Here is a 19,580-nt window from a genome sequence, read left to right on the forward strand (position 1 = left end):
CTGCACCGCCGAGACAAAGGGCAGTGTGATCAGGATGCAGCGCTCGCATGGAGCGCCGCCTCCTCTACAAACAGCTGATCGGCAGGGGTAGCAGGTGTTGGACCCCCACCAATCTGATATTGAATTCTATTATGTTTTTGATTTTCTCGTGGTATGATTGGCACAATGAGTTAGTACAGATCGTGTAGTTACATTGTAGTTTCTTACACCTGTAACATATGGGGCGGGAGGGGGGCAAGGATAGATCTGAATCTGCCCCTTTACACTGCCCAATTTAGCAGACGATTGTTGGGAAGGAAGATGACCATTGCATTTCCATGTAGCAATCTCCTCCACAGTAATGTCATGGCTCATCCTCATACAGAATCATTGTTTGCCGGCAGAGGCTCTTTAAATAACACGACCTGCTGCTGGCAGAGGCCGCACAAATGATCAGATTACCCAATGAATAGGCATTCCGGTCGTTCGTCGGGTAATCAGCGGCACCTTTACACAGGCACGTTATCTCTACCAAGCGTTCCCATTTAACTCTCTCAGATAATCATAAGTAGAAAAAAAAAAAACTGAAACATGTTGGTCTCTGTTTCTCCCTTAGACTTTGTAAAGTCATATGGCCTCACCCTCAGGAGGGCATATAACTATTATGTTTATTATGTTAAGAGGTTATTTCCTTTTGGAAATTGATGGCATATCCTCTGTGACCCGATCCCATCTCAAGAACAGGATCCCAGGATCACAAGTTGCAGTGAATGGAGAGGTGGCCACTAATGGCTTTCTCCATTCACTGCTATGGGACTTTCTTGGCTATTTTCAGAAGTACCATAGCAGTGAACGGAGAAAGACGCACATGCATGGCCATTTCTTTATTCGCTGCAATGGGGTCCCATTCTTGAGACAGGAGGGAGTCACAGAGGTGGGACTCAACCTTACTGGACATTTATGACATATCTTGTGGATATGCCATAAACCTCCAGATGGGACAACACCTTTAGTGCTGTCACAGACTTAGCATAAATAGGCCAAGGAATTGCCCAGGAGTCACATATACAGCAAAATTGCTAAATCTATATAGATCTTGATAAGGATTTTTATAATAAGATTACAGTCATCTGCAATATTCTTGACGTCCAAAATACCGGTGACATGAATCCCAAGCCCATGGGATTGTGAAGGATTTGTTGGTATGTGTGGATACAGAGTAGATGGAGGCCATGATGCTACAGTGAACTTCAGCTCAACCCATAAGCCTCCCCTCATACCTTCTTCTGCTAACGGTCACGGGTGAAGCGTATGGGCTGCTCAGGGATGCTGCCCTCACAGATCTTCTCAGGTTTAGTCCTTCGTTCCCCACTATATTGGAGAAGCTTTTCCACTGGTTGCTGCTGATTTTTCTGGTACAGAGGGATGCCCTCTTGCTGGACTTTGGAGTGACCCTATTACTTGGGCTCGCTTCTTCTACCAACCGTCGACATCTAGGAGTTTTAGGTGTAGATTTTCTACTACTTCTGGGAGTACTGCTTTGTTTTCTGGTCCCTCTAAACTGGTCTGGAGACTCCAACAAAAACGGATTTGATTTTCTGTCATTTTTCTTCATTTTCTGAAAATTGTAAAGATTCAATAACCAGTTAGTACAGTTACAATAAATTTCACAAAAACTGTTCCTTTCGATAAATAGGCACAACAATCACCGTTTCATATGTGGAGGCAGAACTGACAGGTCAACAGAAGTTTGGACATTTTTTACTATTTTCTATACCGAACAAAATCTGTCTGCCTGCCCCATCACAGTCTATCCTCCAGGGGTAAGGAAAATTCCTGCAATTGCAGCAGAGTTCCTGCAAGCCCTGCTCCCTCTGTTCCCCTGCACCGTCCCTGCGGCCGCCAATCGCAGACAACATAAAGTAGGTCCATAGTGTCTCTTCCTCCTCTCATGGCCACCGGCAGAACAGCATCTGCCAGTACTGTCTTCATTTTCATTTGGCTGACACCATGTTGTAACCTGGCAGCCAATGGCAAATGGGCAGGGAAGGGATAAGCCAGGTTTAGCTCTTTTCACAGGCAGACGGGGAGCAGAATCTCTAGAACTGGAGGCACACGGGGAGCTGTACAATGATAGTAAGTGGTACGGGTGCCATGGAGGTTGTACATGAGGGTCCACGGCAGCATGTGTGGCATAATATAGACCAGTGATGGCTAATGTCCGGCATTCCAGCTGTGGTGAAACTACAACTCCCAGCATGCTCCATTCATTTCTATGGAGTTCTGAGAACAGCCAAGCAAGTGTGCATCTTGGGAGTTGTAGTTTTACCAGATATAGAGTAAAACAATTTTCAGGAGGCATTATGTGGCAATACAACACTCAAAAGGCACTACATGTGGAATTAACTATTTCAGGAAGCACATTGTGTAATTAGTAATATTTTCAGACAGCACAGTATAATAGATAGCACAATCCGCGTGTAACTGAATTCTGGGAGGGGGGCACTATAATGAGTTTAGGGGCCACGAATGTGCTGCAAAAACAAAGACATATGAGCAGCAAACTGCGGATGCTTTGCAGCTGAAGTGACAGCATGTGCAGAACAAGCAAGTGGATGAGATTTCAGCAGCTTTGAGCAATGGAAAGGTTGAAAGCAGCAGTAGACCCGCTGCCATTCTGGCAACATTACTGCCACAAAAAATAGCCCATTTTGTCTATTTTTTGTGATGGTTTATTTCAGCCAAATACGCTACGGAAAATTCATAGCAGACCTACCGTGTGTCTGTACCCTTTTTGTGCAATTTAAAGGGCAAGTACCAGCCCTTAGATTTAAGGCTGCCCACAAGACCACTTCCGCGATTCCAGACATTTTTTTCTTGATCATTAATAGTAATAAAATCAAATTCATGAAACCACACACACAAACTTTTTAGAGGACTATGACCGGCTTTGCAAAAGTTTCCCTTTTTTCAGATAACTTGAGACATTTCTGTTACTCTCAGTTTGTGCACAGACATCTCCCATATTCCCACCGCTGGGCTTTGCTAGGCTGCATTTGGTTTGGAGAGCAATTTGTGCTGGTCTTTTTCTTTTTTATGTCTCTGTTAAAGCGCTGCTAGTCTGAACATCTTAAGGGATTACTTCTTCACACGGCCCTTTGTAGAGGAGACTTCAAAATGTAGAACCGAATGAATGGGAATATCGTACTAAATACCCGAAGGTCAAAAAGAAGGTAATGCGCTCCCCTGAAATAACATTTACATCTAAGCGTCGTCTTCCAATGCACTGAATGGTTTCGTGCTCTATTCAACTGATAGCAAACGACTTCAGCAAAAACATTACTACCTTAGTTTTATTATATACAAGTGAAAAAAGGCGCATTACACAATCTAATAAACTTCGCATGTCGCATGAAATAGTAAAAAAATAAAAGATCCTGATCTGTGGCAGGTTGCAAGCGACTTTAATGTAAGTTGCTTGTGACATACGACTTGCCCGCGACTTTTCTGTGTTTTTACAGCCAAATCACAGCTCTAAAATACAGTAGTATTGTGGCCCCAGCCTGTCAGCCTACATAAGATTGATTACTTCAAGAACTCAGTCTTGGTGATCTCTCTTTTACCCAATAGCACAAAACCTTGGGAAGGAGAGGGGGTCCCAAATAAACTCTGTGCCTCCAGCTGCTCATCTTAAAATGCTTCACCCCCGCAGTGGCGCTGGTCATATAGTAGTAGGGAGTAGAGTTACTAAGGTATTATTCTCCTTCTGAAAGGCAGTAGCTGGGCCCTCCCTGCCAAGATCTGATATTTCTTACTTATCCTGTGGATACGTGCTCATTTTCAGTGGAGAGCCCCTTCAGGAAGATTTCTGCATGCATTCGTTTCTCCTCAGTTAGGCTACTTTCACATCTACGTTTTTAATTCAGATTTTGAGATCCGGCCGAGGATCTCAAAACCTAAAAGTAACCTAACCAAGTTTTGTCCCTATTCATTGTCCATCAGTTCAGTTGCATTTTGGGGCCAGACACAAAACCTGAATTTAAAAAAAGGAGGCGATGTGAAAGTAGCCTTCCACGGATGCTTGACTCAAGGCTCCAACGTCATTCTTGATCTACTGCCCACTGGAAAAGGACAACGTACCGGTCTGGACTGCAGTCTCGAGGGGGACATTGCTTCCCACTGAAGAATGACAAAAGGACCTCAACAGTTGCACAGTCCATAGTCTGTAAAGCCAGAAGCTGACATTGCTTCCCAGCCCTCTCTCAGGAGCAGGCAGCAGTCTTATCTTTCCTTCTGGCTCTTATAATCTGCACATAGGATGCTGAAGAGGGAGATATTTCTACAAATAGTAACGGACACATTCCACAAATGCTTCACATTTTCCCGCCCAAGGTCTCAGTGGGAACGCTCCATAGAAAACTGCTGCTGCTAAAGTAAAAATCACTAATAATCTTGCAGTATAAGTATATCACCCCCAACACAAATAATTTACTTTAGATTTCACTCAAATGGACATTTGACTAAAATACCTTAAAATTACAGATGTCATTTAACCCTTTTGGTGTTAACGTTTCCATTTTTGTAATCCACCTAGTTTCATGTTGCAGCAATTTGTTCTTGTTATTTTCTTTTGAAATGACATCTGTAATTTTAAGGTATTTTTGTGAAATGTCAATTAGTAACCAAATGAATGTTTTTAGACACAAACTGAGATTCGAGACAGACTACGCCCATGCCTTAGAATATTTAAGGCTGTTGGTTACACCTGATCTTCACGCATGAGTAAGTGACCCCCGAAATGTCGCGCTTGAATGTGGTTTACAACTCTGCGAACTCTGAACCGGTGGGCCTGAGAGCCATGCAACACTTTAATTGTGAAAAAGAAAGTAAAGAAAGGTCTTCTGAAGCGCGAGTAGTATCCTTCTCATCTTACAATAGATCAATGTATAGCATGTGGATGTACGATCCACGTTTTTCTCTCTTTTTCGGATATTTCACTGCCGATTCTGTTTCACTTATTCCTATAGTTACAGAAAGCGGCCCCTGAAGGGCAAGTACAGTATTACTTATTCAAATGAATGGGCGACCTAGCAATATGTGGTTGTGCTGTGGTTGTCAGAAGATTGTATGTAAAGAGGGACAACGGGTGAACTTTACAGCTGGAAAGTGGTTACATGCTGCGGTGTGCCCAGTCATTATAGTGGCAGAAAGTCACTTCTTCTAAGCACACAAATTACAGCGCTCTCCCAAGATACAATATTTTGAACATACAGTGGGTTAGAAAAGACCATTGTAACTTGAAACTAGACTCAACATACAGTGCCTCAGACTCCGATCCAACCACTCAAGGCCACTTCTCTGGTAGGATAGCTGGATTAGGCATTTTGGGGCTTTGGAACCGATTACTTAATTTACAATGGTCGTCCTCGAACCAGTTAATATTGCAACTTCAGGGACCACTTGTAGTGAGAGATAATAGTTTAGGGCAGTGATGCCCAACCAGCAGCCCTCCAGCTGTTGTAAAACTACAACTCCCACCATGCCCTGTTGTAGGCTGATAGTTGGAGGCTGTCCGAGCATACTGGGAGTTGTAGTTTTGCAACAGATGGGGGGCCGCAGGTTGGGCATCCCTGGTTTAAGGGACAGCAATGGGCACACGCCGTTTACGACATTTACCTTTGACATGGTTCCAAACATGTTCTTGGCTGTAACGGTCATGGACTGCAAGGGGCGCTGCTTCTCCTTTACTCCCACCCTGCTCCAGTCGGGCACGGCATTGATGTTCATCTCCACCTGCTTCAGTGGCATCCTCTTCCGCAGGGACATGCGCATTGTGTTAAGAGAGCTTGATGAGGGCCTTTTTCTGAACTTGTCAGGCTGAGGACTGTCTTGTTCATCTATATTTTCCAATACATTGTGGTTTCTCCAACCAACACTTCGAAAGACTGAAGACATCTTCTTTTACCTCCTAGACAGACACTGGAAGAGAGAAGAGATGTAAAAGGGCTCCTGCATATGAACCCGGGAAACGGGCCACAAAATTACAGGAAGAAACATTGGACGAAAGCGGGAGACGATCATAAGGCTTCAAGCAGACGACTGTATCCATTTAAAGGGGTATTCCCATCACATACAATGGGGGCATATCGCTCTAGGACCCTCACCTACAAGGAGAACGGAGCAGGGAGAGCTGTGGCTGGAGGACCCCACCACTAAGCACTGCTCCCATTCATTTCTATGGGGCAGACTGAAATAGCCGACCCAGCGCTCGGCTATTTTCGGCGGCCCCATAGAAATTAATGTAGGGCGGCTGCGCATGCGCAGTGCGCCCTCCATACTTTTCCCAGCTCCGTTATCGTTGTAGGTGCGGGTCCCAGAGGTGGGACCCACACCCATCAGACAATGGGGGCATATCCTAGTGATATACCCCCATTGTATGTAATGGCAAACCCCTTTAACGGATACTGGCTATGTGCGCCCCACACTTTCCTGTTCCTCACTATTGTAAAAATGCTGATTCTTGTCCTCAATACGGACAAGAATAGGACACGTTCTACTTTTTTGGGGGCTGCAGAACGTACATGCAGAGGCAAAACGGCACATGCCGTGCTGTCCGCATATTTTATTTTAACCCCAGGCTTAAAAGGGATTCGGTCACCTTTTTTTACCCTATAGAGATGCGGACATGCATGGCTAGATCGCCGCTAGCATGTCCGCAATGTACCTGTCCCATAAAGCTGTGTGGTTTTAAGGGGCTGTACTAACCGTTCTGGAGCCCAGCCACGACCCCTTGTGAAGGAGACCAGCACCGCCTGTATCCACGAATCTCCTCCTTGCTCACGAAGTCAGATCACCGTAATCTGGCGATGCGCGAGTGTTCCTTCACTGTGCTGCTTCAGGAAAGGAACTGTGCACGCACGAGCTTGCGCACCGCGAGCTTACGGCGATCTGACTTGGTGAGCGAGGAGATTCGTGGATACAGGCGGTGCTGGGCTCCTTCACTGGCGGGCGTAGCCGGGCTCCAGAACGGTTAGTACAGCCCCTTGGGCTCCTTACCAGGCTGATTTACATATATCATTTTTTACACTCAATAAAACCACACAGAGCTATGGGACAGGTATATTGCGGACATGCTAGCGGCGATCTAGCCGTGCATGTCCGCATCTCTATAGGGTATCTGCTGATACAAGAAGGTGTGCAGGGAAACACAGAAGAGGACGCATGGCTTGCGCAAGCGTTGTGTCCACTTCAACCAGCCGATCCTGAAGATAGGTCATTAATACCTGCAGCATGGACAACCCCTTTAAGAACATGTTCAGTTATGTGCTGCATCCGGCCCTTCCGTGCAGATGTGAACGCAGCCCAAGATTTTTAGTCGCCAATGTATGAAGTTCTATAGGCAGAAGTATATTCCACTGGGAGAAATTCATTACGCCACTAAAAGACGTCTGCCTGGCTGATAGACCAGAGGCGTCCTAGAGTCCCTGAGACTTTACTGTGCGGCTGACGCTAAATAATAGCGAGGAAACAAAGGATTCAACAGGAAAAAAAAGAAGAACACAGCCCGGGTCTGCTGCCAAATCTACAGAGGAAGGAGGAGAGGAAAACACCAGCCACAGATGTCACTGGTAGTAAAGAGGAGTCGGAAAAATGTGCAGTCTGTAAAAGGGCTGATGAGCGGACATACTCTCATCGTGTGCAAAGATAGGAGTTGTTCCAACCAGCCAAGAGTGTTCTCTGTGGGTTATCCTTCACCAGTTCTACACCAGGTCATTCACCCCCCTCCCAACAAGATACCGTACATATTCAGTTTTTTTATATTTTTTTAGTGCAAGCGTCTCACAACCTCTAACTTTTTTTTTTTTTTTTTTCAGATTTCTCCGGTAACTGTGTCTGACATACAAGCCCCAATCACAGGGGATACGGCCTGTTATGAGGCTGCCGAACCTCCCTGTAGAGTCGATCTAGGTCCCCTAGGTCAATGCTCTCCGCTAATCAGGATAAACCGTCCTTTGGCGCTCATGCACACAGCCGTAGCAGCTTTTTACAGTCTGCAAACTGCGTATTTACAAAACACGGATACCGGCTGTGTGCGTTCTACATTGTGCGGAACGTGCTGGCCTCTATAGAACAGTCTTATCCTTGTGAGTAAAACAGACATGAGTAGGACGTTCTTTTTTTGAGGGGCCATGGAATGGACATACGGATGTGGACAGCACACGGTGTGCTGGTCGCATCTTTTGCGGCCCCACTGAAGTGAATGGGATCGTATCCGACCTGAAAAAATGTGGATCAGATGGTGACAAAAAATAAAACACGGCTGTGTGCATGAGCCCTTAAACTGGCCTGCAAAACAGGTTTTAGGCTGCCCGCACAAGGGCGACAGCTGTTTTGCAGAAAGTCTGCACGAATTCCCGTACAGATTTCTGCGGTTACATGCGGTTTTTTGTGCGGATTTCAGGTGGTTTTGCCGCAGACCTTCCCCTTTGCATCAAAAAGGGTGAAATTCACCCAAAGAATTGATAAGCTGCGAATTTCAAAATCCACATGGCAGGTCAATTTCTGTACGGAACGAAAAAGCTAAGCGTTTTGAGATTTGTGAATTAGGCCGGGCTCACATCTCATATTTTACTCTACGTTTAACATACACATTTTATCAAACTGGTGTAAAGTAGAACCAACCAACCAGATTCCACCTTTCATTTTCCAAAGGAGCTGTCCAAAATGAAAGGAGGAATCTGATTGGTTGCTATAGGCAACTAAGCCAGTTCTACTTTACACCAGGCTGATAAATGACCCCTAACACATTATACACTGCTTGTATACAGGGAGTACGACCACCCTGCAATAGGAACAGGCCCCGATCTCTCTGGTGGCGATATGGACAATCGCAAAACATTAGTAAGTGTGCCCACTGTGCTCCCCAATGCCCCAGTAGACAGTGCCTCCAGCAATTATAATGCCCCCTAGACTGCCCTCCCCCAGTAATAATAATGTCCGCTAAAATGCCCCCAGTAATAATAATAAAACCCTATATTGTGCTCCCAGTAGTAATGCCTGTATAGTGCCTCCAAAAATAAATGTCCCCTATTATGTCCCTGTAATAGAAATGCCCCCAGCATTAATATCTCCTATTTTACCCCAGGTAAAAATGTCGCTATAGTGCCTCCTAAATGGCCCCAATAGTGCCCCTAGTAGTAATGCCCATGTACAAAAAAAAATCCAACTATAGTGCCCCAGGATTAAAATGTCCCCCGGTGCATCCAGTAATGCCCCATATAGTGCCCTCATTAAAAAAATGCCCTGGTAATGCCTCATATAGGGCCTCAGTGTTAAAACTCCCCAGTACCACCAGTAATGGCCTTTATACTGTCCCCTGTATTAAAAATTCCTCTAGAGTGCCCCAATTATGCTGCCAGTAGCGTCCCCCACAGCGCCCCCCCCCCCCCCCGTAGTAGCGTCCCCCACAGCGCGCCCCCCCCCCTGTAGTAGCGTCCCCCACAGCGCCCCCCCCCCCTGTAGTAGCGTCCCCCACAGCACCCCCCCCCCCTGTAGTAGCGTCCCCCACAGCGCCCCTCCTGTAGTAGCGTCCTACAGGAGGGGCGGCTGCTAAGCGATCAATTGGAGGAGGCAAGTTAATTATTTTTTAACCCTCATTGGCACTGCCCACTGCGCCACCAATAGGGTTGTTGCGGGTATCGAAATTTCGATACCCAATCGATACTTTTGTCCCGGTATCGATACGATACCGGGATTTCCGTTTTTTCGATACTGGGCTGCGCTTCTGCGCAGTCTAGTATCTCTGAACATGAGCGCGCTGCTATCGGCGCGCTCATGTTCTCTCTCAGCAGCACGGGGAGAAGGAAGCTGTCCTCCCTCCCCCTGTGCTGCTGCCGCTGCCACCAATGAGAAGAGAGGGGCGGAGGAGGGGCGGCAATGAGAAGAGAGGGGCGGAGGAGGGGCGGCAATGAGAAGAGAGGGGGTGGAGGAGGGGCGGCAATGAGAAGAGAGGGGCGGAGGAGGGGCGGGCGCACTGCGCCACCAATGATAGGATTACTATCGGAGCGATGGGAGGAGACATCAGCTTCACTAGTGGGCGTTCCTTTTCCCTGCGCTGCGATTGGACAGCGCTACAGCCAGGGAGAAGGAACGCCCACTAGTGAAGCTGATGTCTCCTCCCATCGCTCCGATAGTAATCAGCAGCATGTGGAGCAGGAGAGGAGACAGTAATGGGGCACTGCGGGCGAACGGAGCGGCGCCCAGGACTAAATGGTGAGTGCTGAGACATCGCTGGGCGCCGCTCTGTGTGGCCTAATAGTGAAAGTCTGGACTCATATACAGTAGTCAGTCTTTAACACATACAGGAGGCGGGTGCCGGCAGCAGAATCGCATTGCCGGCACCCTGCCCCTGACAGGGAGCTGCGATCAGCGGCAGTTAACTGCCGCTGATCTGCTAGTACCCGCCTCCTGTATAAAGGGGTAAAATCATTGGTGGTGCATTGTGCCCCCCCCCCTCAATCCCCCCATCCCATTAAAATCATTGGTGGCACAGTGCGCCGGCCCCTCTCAACCCTCCAGTATTAAAATCATTGGTGGCAGTGGCCACAGGGACCTCTCCACTCCCCCTCATTGGTGGTGCAGTGGCAGCTTCTGATCGGAGCCCCAGCTGTGTAAGCCTGGGGCTCCGATCGGTTACCATGGCAGCCAGGAAGCCCTGGTTGCCATGGTAACATCCCTGATGCTGTGTGCACAAAGCACAGAGCAGCAGGGACAGTGTGGAGTCCTATTCACCCTGATAGAGATCTATCAGGGTGAATAGGAAAAGGGATGAAAGATCCCAGGTTCTAGCCCCTAAGGGGGGAAATAGTTATTAAATAAAAAGTGAAAAATAAAAAAACACTAAAATATGAAGTATAAATCACCCCCCTTTTCCCAATTTCACATATAAAATATATAAATAAACATATTACATCGCCACGTCAGAAAAGTCCAAACTATTAAAATATAAAAAAAAAATCTAGGTGGTGAATGCCGGAACAGAAAAAATAAAATAAAAACTGCGCGATTCGCCATTTTTAAAAATGAGGAATGCACGTGGCTTTTTTTGTTTATTTTTTTCGCGTGGTATCGAATGGTATCGAGTATCGCAATACTTTTTCATGGTATCGAAACCGAATCAAAAATTTGGTATCGCAACAACTCTAGCCACCAATGTTTATTATACTGGGGTGTTGGGCGCACTGCACCACCAATATTTATTATATTGGGGGGGCGCACTGCGCCACCAAAGTTTATTATACTGGGGTGTTGGGGGGGGCGCACTGCACCACCAATGTTTATTATACTGTGGTGTTGGGGGGGCGCACTGCGCCACCAATGTTTATTATACTGGGGTGTTGGAGGGGGGGGGGGCGCACTGCGCCACCAATGTTTATTATACTGGGGTGTATATAATGTTTATTATATTGACCTTCTACTATGCATTCTGTATTAACGAATGCTATATTTTCCCTTATAACCATGTTATAAGGGAAAATTATACAGTGAATAGACTTTCATCCTGGCAACCATGAGTGAAAATCGCACCGCATCCACACTTTTTTCACGCAGCCCCATTAACTTCTATTGGGCCTGCGTTGCGTGAAAAACACCACTCATGTGCACAGCCCCATAGAAATGAATGGGTCCGGATTCAGTGCGGGTGCATTCCGCTATTTTGAATGCCGGATCTGGCACTACTACATTCCTATGGGAAAAAAAATGCCCGATCCAGCCTTCAGGCAAATCTTCTGTTTTTTTTTTGCCGGAGATAAAACCGTAGCATGCTGTGGTTTTATCTTTTGCCTGATCAGTCAAAATGACTGAACTGAAGACATCCTGATGCATCCTGAACGGAATGTTCTCCATTCAGAATGCATGGGGATAAAACTGATCAGTTCTTTTCCTGTATTGAGCCCCTGTGACGGAACTCTATGCCGGAAATGAAAAACGCTAGTGTGAAAGTACCCTAAGGGCTCTTTCACACTTGCGTTATTGTCTTCCGGCATAGAGTTCCGTCGTCGGGGCTCTATGCCGGAAGAATCCTGATCAGGATTATCCTAATGCATTCTGAATAGAGAGAAATCCGTTCAGGATGCATCAGGATGTCTTCAGTTCCGGAACGGAACGTTTGTTGGCCGGAGAAAATACCGCAGCATGCTGCGCTTTTTGCTCCGGCCAAAAATCCGAAACACTTGCCGCAAGGCCGGATCCGGAATTAATGCCCATTGGAAGGCATTGATCCGGCCTTAAGCTAAACGTCGTTTCGGCGCATTGCCGGAGCTGACATTTAGCTTTTTCTGAATGGTTACCATGGCTGCCGGGACGCTAAAGTCCTGGCAGCCATGGTAAAGTGTAGTGGGGAGCGGGGGAGCAGTATACTTACCGTCCGTGCGGCTCCCGGGGCGCTTGAGAGTGACGTCAGGGCGCCCCACGCGCATGGATCATGTGATCGCATGGATCACGTCATCCATGCGCATGGGGCGCTCTGACGTCATTCTGGAGCACCCCGGGAGCCGCACGGACTGTAAGTATACCGCTCCCCTGCTCCTACTATGGCAACCAGGACTTTAATAGCGTCCTGGGTGCCATAGTAACACTGAAAGCATTTGGAAGACGGTTCCGTCTTCAAATGCTTTCAGTTCACTTGCGTTTTTACGGATCAGGCGGGCACCTCCGGCAAATGGAGTGCACAACTGATCCGGACAACGCAAGTGTGAAAGAGGCCTTAAATAATAAGTTTAAATCCCCCCTTTCCCAATTTTACATATAAAATATATAAACAATAAATAAACATATTACATAGCGCTGCGTCCGAAAAGTCCAAACTATTAAATTATTAAAAAATATCTCCTATGCGGCGAGCATTCGCCATTTTTTAGTCACCCCAAAAAATAGGATAGGACTGTTCTATTATGGCCCGAACGTTTCATAAAATGTGAAATGCACGCGGCTTTTTTTGGTGTTTTTTTTGCGGTATTGAGTATCGCAATACTTTTTTATGGTGACGAAAGCGAATCAAAATTTTAATATCGAAACAACCCAACGCCGATCCTACGTTGTCACGATACCAAAATTTGGCGACCAAATATTTTCAGTTTAGGAGCCAATGGCTACTAGGTATTTTTTTTTAGTCTGGAGCACTGACACGCAGAGCACACATACATGTACGCGCACACACACGCAGAGCCCACACGCGTACGCAGAGCCCCCACACACACACGCAGAGCACACACGTACACACGCGTACACACACACGCAGAGCACACACACGTACACACACACGCAGAGCACACACACGTACACACACATGCAGAGCACACACACGTACACATGCAGAGCACACACACGTACACATGCAGAGCACACACACGTACACATGCAGAGCACACACGTACACATGCAGAGCACACACGTACACATGCAGAGCACACACACGTACACATGCAGAGCACACACACGTACACATGCAGAGCACACACACGTACACATGCAGAGCACACACACGTACACATGCAGAGCACACACACGTACACATGCAGAGCACACACACGTACACATGCAGAGCACACACGTACACATGCAGAGCACACACGTACACATGCAGAGCACACACGTACACATGCAGAGCACACACGTACACATGCAGAGCACACACGTACACATGCAGAGCACACACGTACACATGCAGAGCACACACATACACATGCAGAGCACACACGTACACACATGCAGAGCACACACGTACACACATGCAGAGCACACACACGTACACACACATGCAGAGCGCACACACACATGCAGAGCGCGCGCACACACACACATGCAGAGCGCACACCACAGCCATGAAGGGGGCGGAGACAGAGGCCGAGTTACACATAGGTTACCAGAATGGAGCCTGAATATAGTCACCAGATAGAGATGGCCGGTGGGGGACAATGTAACCTGCATCGGCCGTATATTGCAGGAGGGCGGCCATTCACCAGCCGTCCGCAATGTGTATTAGTCCGCACCGTCCCCCGCACATTACAAGCCCCGGGTACTCACCCGCTCCGCTCCACAGTCCACACTCTCTCTCTGCGTTCGAATCCAGCGCCGCTCCTCTCTCCTCTGCTCCCATTGGTCGGCGCTCTATTGGAGTTAACCATTCCGGTGCTGTATACGCAGACATCTCCTGGGATGCTGCAGTGGGAGCGGCAGACAGGCCGGCAGTTACAGGGTTATTACACAGGACGAGGATTGGGCGGGAGATGGCGCCTCGCTGTGGGAGCGGGCTGCGTCCTGGCGTGAATAGCGCGGTCACAGCGAGTACATGGAATTGTGAGGAGATTAACATCCTGGGAGGGAAGGCAGCGGCTCCTCATAGCAGTCATACCACAGAGGGGAGTGAGAGGCCAGAGCCTGTGCGCACAGCAGACCTCAGCCTCTTATAATCTTTTAGGATGTGAGATTTATCAAAACTGATGTAAAGTAGAACTGGTTTAGTTGCCCATAGCAACCTATCAGATTACTGCTTTCCTTTTTGACAGCTCATTTGGAAATTGAAAGGTGGAATCTGATTGGTTGCTATGGGCACGTAAGCCAGTGTTCCTTCTCCCATTATGTTTTAGGCTGGGGTTACATGGAAGCATTGGCCACAACACACGGTTGCAATCTGCCAAGACCGGAAAATTGTAAGAACTACAAACCTGTAGGATTTATCGTGACAGTCTCCGATACGGCGGGACAGGCCCATATTTACCTACGTTTAGGGCCCTTTCACACGGGCGAGTTTTCCCCGCGCGGGTGCAATGCGTGAGGTGAACGTATTGCACCCGCACTGAATCCGGACCCATTCACTTCAGTGGGGCTGTGCAGAGGAGCAGTGATTTTTACGCATCACTTGTGCGTTGTATGAAAATCACAGCAAGCTCTATATTTTGCGTTTTTCACGCAATGTAGGCCCCATAGAAATGAATGGGGCTAAGTGAAAATCGCAAGCCAGTGCGGATGCGGTGCGATTTTCACGCATGGTTGCTAGGAGATGATAGGGATGAGCAACCCCGGACCCCATTAAAGTAAATTCACTGTATTATTTTCCCTTATAACATGGTTATAAGGGAAAATAATAACATTCTTAATACAGAATGCTTACTAAAATGTGGATTGAGGGGTTAAAAAAATTAAATTAAATTTACTCACCTCATCCACTTGTTCGCGCAGCTGGCATAGTCTTCGTTCTTCTTCTTTCAGGACCTGCAAAAGGACATTTGATGACGTAATCGCGCTCACCACGTAAAATAATAAAATGAATAGAACACCTAAGGCCTCATGCACACGACCGTATTTTTTTGCGGTCCGCAAAAACGGGTTCCGTTTTTTCTGTGATCCGTGACTGTTTTTTCGTCCGTGGGTCTTCCTTGATTTTTGGAGGATCCACGAACATGAAAAAATAGTCGTTTTGGTGTCCGCCTGGCCGTGCAGAGCCAAACGGATCCGTCCTGAATTACAATGCAAGTCAATGGGGACGGATCCGTTTGACGTTGACACAATATGGTGCAATTTCAAACGGATCCGTCCCCCATTGACTTTCAATGTAAAGTCAGGAGTTAATATACCATAGGATCGGAGTTTTCTCCAATCCGATGGTATATTTTAACTTGAAGCATCACCATGGGAACGCCTCTATGTTAGAATATACCATCGGATATGAGTTAGATTGTGAAACTCAAATCTGACAGTATATTCTAACACAGAGGCGTTCCCATGGTGATGGGGACGCTTCAGGTTAGAATATACTAAAAGAACTGTGTACATGACTGCCCCCTGCTGCCAGGCAGCAGGGGGCAGCCCCCCCCCCCCCCTGTTTTTAACTCATTGGTGGCCAGTGCGGCCGGCCCCCCTCCCTCCCCTGTAGTTAACTCATTGGTGGCCAGTGGGCCCCCTCCCTCCCCTGTAGTTAACTCTTTGTTGTCCAGTGCAGCCGGCCCCCCTCCCTCCCCTGTAGTTAACTCATTGGTGGCCGGTGGGCCCCCCCTCCCTCCCCTGTAGTTAACTCTTTGTTGTCCAGTGCGGCCGGCCCCCCCTCCCTCCCCTGTAGTTAACTCGTTGGTGGCCAGTGGGCCCTCTCCCCTCCCTCCCCCTCCTAATTAAAATCTCCCCCCCTATCATTGGTGGCAGCGGAGAGTACCGATCGGAGTCCCAGTTTAATCGCTGGGGCTCTGATCGGGTTACTTAGCAATTTGTAGAAGCATTATACTTACCTGCGAGCTGCGATGTCTGTGTCCGGCCGGGAGCTCCTCCTACTGGTAAGTGACAGGTCTGTGCGGCGCATTGCTTAATGACCTGTCACTTACCAGTAGGAGGAGCTCCCGGCCAGACACAGACATCGCAGGTAAGTATAATGCTTCTACAAATTGCTAAGTAACCATGGCAACCGGGACTGCAGTAGCATCCTGGTTGCCATGGTTACCGATCGGAGCCCCAGCGATTAAACTGGGACTCCGATCGGTACTCTCCGCTGCCACCAATGATAGGGGGGAGATTTTAATTAGGAGGGGAGAGGGCCCACTGGCCACCAACGAGTTAACTACAGGGGAGGGAGGGGGGGCCGGCCGCACTGGACAACAAAGAGTTAACTACAGGGGAGGGAGGGGGGGCCCACCGGCCACCAATGAGTTAACTACAGGGGAGGGAGGGGGGCCGGCCGCACTGGACAACAAAGAGTTAACTACAGGGGAGGGAGGGGGGCCCACTGGCCACCAATGAGTTAACTACAGGGGAGGGGGGGGGGGCGGCCGCACTGGCCACCAATGTGTTAACTGTTCTTTTAGTATATTCTAACCTGAAGCGTCCCCATCACCATGGGAACGCCTCTGTGTTAGAATATACTGTCGGATCTGAGTTTTTCACGAAGTGAAAACTCAGCTCTGAAAAAGCTTTTATGCAGACGGATCTTCGTATCCGTCTGTATGAAAGTAACCTACGGATCACGGACACGGATGCCAATCTTGTGTGCATCCGTGTTCTTTCACGGACCCATTGACTTGAATGGGTCCGTGAACCGTTGTCCGTCAAAAAAATAGGACAGGTCATATTTTTTTGACGGACAGGATACACGGATCACGGTCTCGACTGCAAAACTGTGCATTTTCCGATTTTTCCACGGACCCATTGAAAGTCAATGGGTCCGCGAAAAAAAACGGCACAACGGCCACGGATGCACACAACGGTCGTGTGCATGAGGCCTAACCCAAACTTCAGTGAAGAAGTTCGGGTCTGGGTACCACACTCAGTTTTTTATCACGCTCATGCAAAACGCAATAAAAACTGAACAACGCAATCGCAGTCAAAACTGACTGAAATTGCGTTCGCACTTGCGTGGGTTTCCCATTTTTGGCCTGGGACAGCCCGAATTTGCTGAAACTGTGTCTGAAAATCAGGACAGTCCCTCAAAGCTATGTGGTCCTGCATTTCGACAGCTGTTCTGCTGTCTTGGGATAGCAGTCCTGAGGACGCTGATACAGTTGAATACAATAGTGAAGCAGCTAGCTGTCCCCTGCGAGAGCGCAGAGGGCGAGGATCATTCCCTGGGCGAGGAATCGGCCTGTCCGCACTTCAGGTCATTGTGCCAGATTCTGGGAGGGAGAAGGATGCTCTATGTTTGTTGAGGGAACGGGGCTAGGTCAGTATTATTATTTCTTTTAATTTCGTTAACACTACTTGTTAGGGGGACAATAAGTGGCCTGGGTGTAGGTAGATATCGGGGGGAGTTACAGGCGAGGCTTAGTGTCAAGAAACTTGCGCTGCGCAGTTATTCAACATTAGGCTTTTATGCTACCATTACCATGTCACTACCAGTGCTACACTGCCGTCTTTGGCCATGCCATATGCATTACAGCCAAAATTAAAAAGTATGAAATCGGCCTTATGCACACTATGGTAGTTTTGGTCTGGGTCTGATCCACATTTTTGTTGATCGCACATGGACCCATTCATTTCTGTGGGGCTCCAAAATATGCGGACAGTACACAGATGTCGCCCGTTCCGCAGATTATAAAACATGTAATATTCTGGCAAGAATAGCTAGTTCTAGTAGTAAAATGCAGCTTGCACACGGCCGGTATATTGTATTTTGCAAATCCGTGGATTGCAGAACACAGGATGCATATGCTCTTGTGTATTAGGGCTTAAAGGGGTTAACCACTTCGCTACCAGGGGCGTACATGTACGACGTTGGAGCGAAGTGCAAACATGGCGCCCGCTCGCACGTGCAGCGGGCGTCGTGGCCGGTGGGTCTCCGCTGTTTCAAACAGCGGAGACCCGCAGATAATGCCTGCAACAATGCCGATCGTGGTCATTAAAGCCTTTAGATGCTGTGATCAAGTGTGATCACGGTATCTAAAGGGTGAAGCTAACGCTTCCAGGCTTCTTACCGGCATCCTCTCAGCCAATGATGTCGCTAATTGATTTCAATATGCTGGGTGTCTCTGAAGAGACCCAGGGTATTGAAGCTGCAATTCTTATTTTGGCCAGCAGGTGGCAGGCCAACTTAAGAAATGAGCTATTTTCCTCCAATCATGGGTGAGGGTTCAGAATAATAAAAAAATGGGTTTTGTTGGCTCAAATACAAGCTTCAAAACTATAAAAAAAAAAAACATATAAAAAAAATATAAAAGTTTAAATCACCCCCTTTCCGTAGAATAAAAAAATAAATACATAAATCACAAAAAATATAAACAACATGGGCATCACCGTGTCCGAAAACTCCAATTTGCCATTTTTTCATCGCTTTTCCTACCAAAAGAAATTTAATAAAATGTGATCAAAAAGTCACACACTCCAACATGGTATCAATGAAAACTACAGATTGTCCCGCAAAAAAATGAGCTTAGTAGATATAAATATAAAAAAGTTCTGGGTTCAGAATATGGTGATGTAAAAAAAAAATTTTTTTCAACGTTTAAAGGGTTTATCGGTATATTTGCCGTTTCCTCGCACAGGGTATTAGCAGTGTCCTCTCAGGCTGAGACTAGAGATGAGCGAAGCGACTTCGGATGCTACACCCAAAGTCGCTTTACTAAAAAATTTGTTATAATAATGTACAGAGATGCGATGAGCCAAAGTAAGTTATTCACGAAATCGCGTGCAACTTTGCTGAATAACTTTGATAACTGATTTTTACAGTGAAAAACCTTGGAATCGAACTCGTCTTCGGTTCCAAGGTACCACTCGGAACCAAAGCTGAGTTCGGTTCCAAGTTTTAAAGTGTTTTTCACTGTAATAATCAATTACCAAAGTTATTCAGTAAAGTCTTGCGCAACTTCGTGAATAACTTACTTCGGCTCATCAAAGCCCATACATTATAATACTGTACAGAGACAAATCTCCATACAGTATTATAACAAATTGTTATGTAGCATCCGAAGCTCGCTTCACTTATCTCTAGCTGAGACCAATGGGAGAACAGCACAGTCTGCTTAGGGAGCTGTTTTGGATGTGGCAGAAAAAAAAAGCATCAAAAACCTCATGTGGGTTTTTTCAACAACCTACCTGCTTTTATGCTACGTTTTCTTCCAGCAAAG

The 19,580-nt window shown here is 47.2% G+C and overlaps 1 protein-coding gene across 5 annotated transcripts in view; it reads right to left on the reverse strand.

Annotated features, from left to right (window-relative positions):
• PIMREG (PICALM interacting mitotic regulator) overlaps positions 1–14,221 on the reverse strand; it is a 30,144-nt gene extending 15,923 nt beyond the window's left edge. For 2 of the 5 annotated variants that reach the window (XM_040421802.1, XM_040421806.1), the window contains exons 1-3: positions 13,930–14,063; positions 5,656–5,958; positions 1,260–1,597 (exon numbers count right to left, since the gene is read on the reverse strand). In XM_040421802.1, coding sequence (XP_040277736.1) covers positions 1,260–1,597; positions 5,656–5,934 — 617 coding nt within the window. In that variant the 5' untranslated portion in view covers positions 5,935–5,958; positions 13,930–14,063. The other 3 variants (XM_040421804.1, XM_040421805.1, XM_040421803.1) reach the window with 3 other exon arrangements.
• Positions 14,222–19,580: the final 5,359 nt, after the last annotated feature.

The sequence above is a fragment of the Bufo bufo genome, chromosome 3, assembly GCF_905171765.1.
Source record: "Bufo bufo chromosome 3, aBufBuf1.1, whole genome shotgun sequence".
NCBI classification, from domain to species: Eukaryota; Metazoa; Chordata; class Amphibia; order Anura; family Bufonidae; genus Bufo; species Bufo bufo.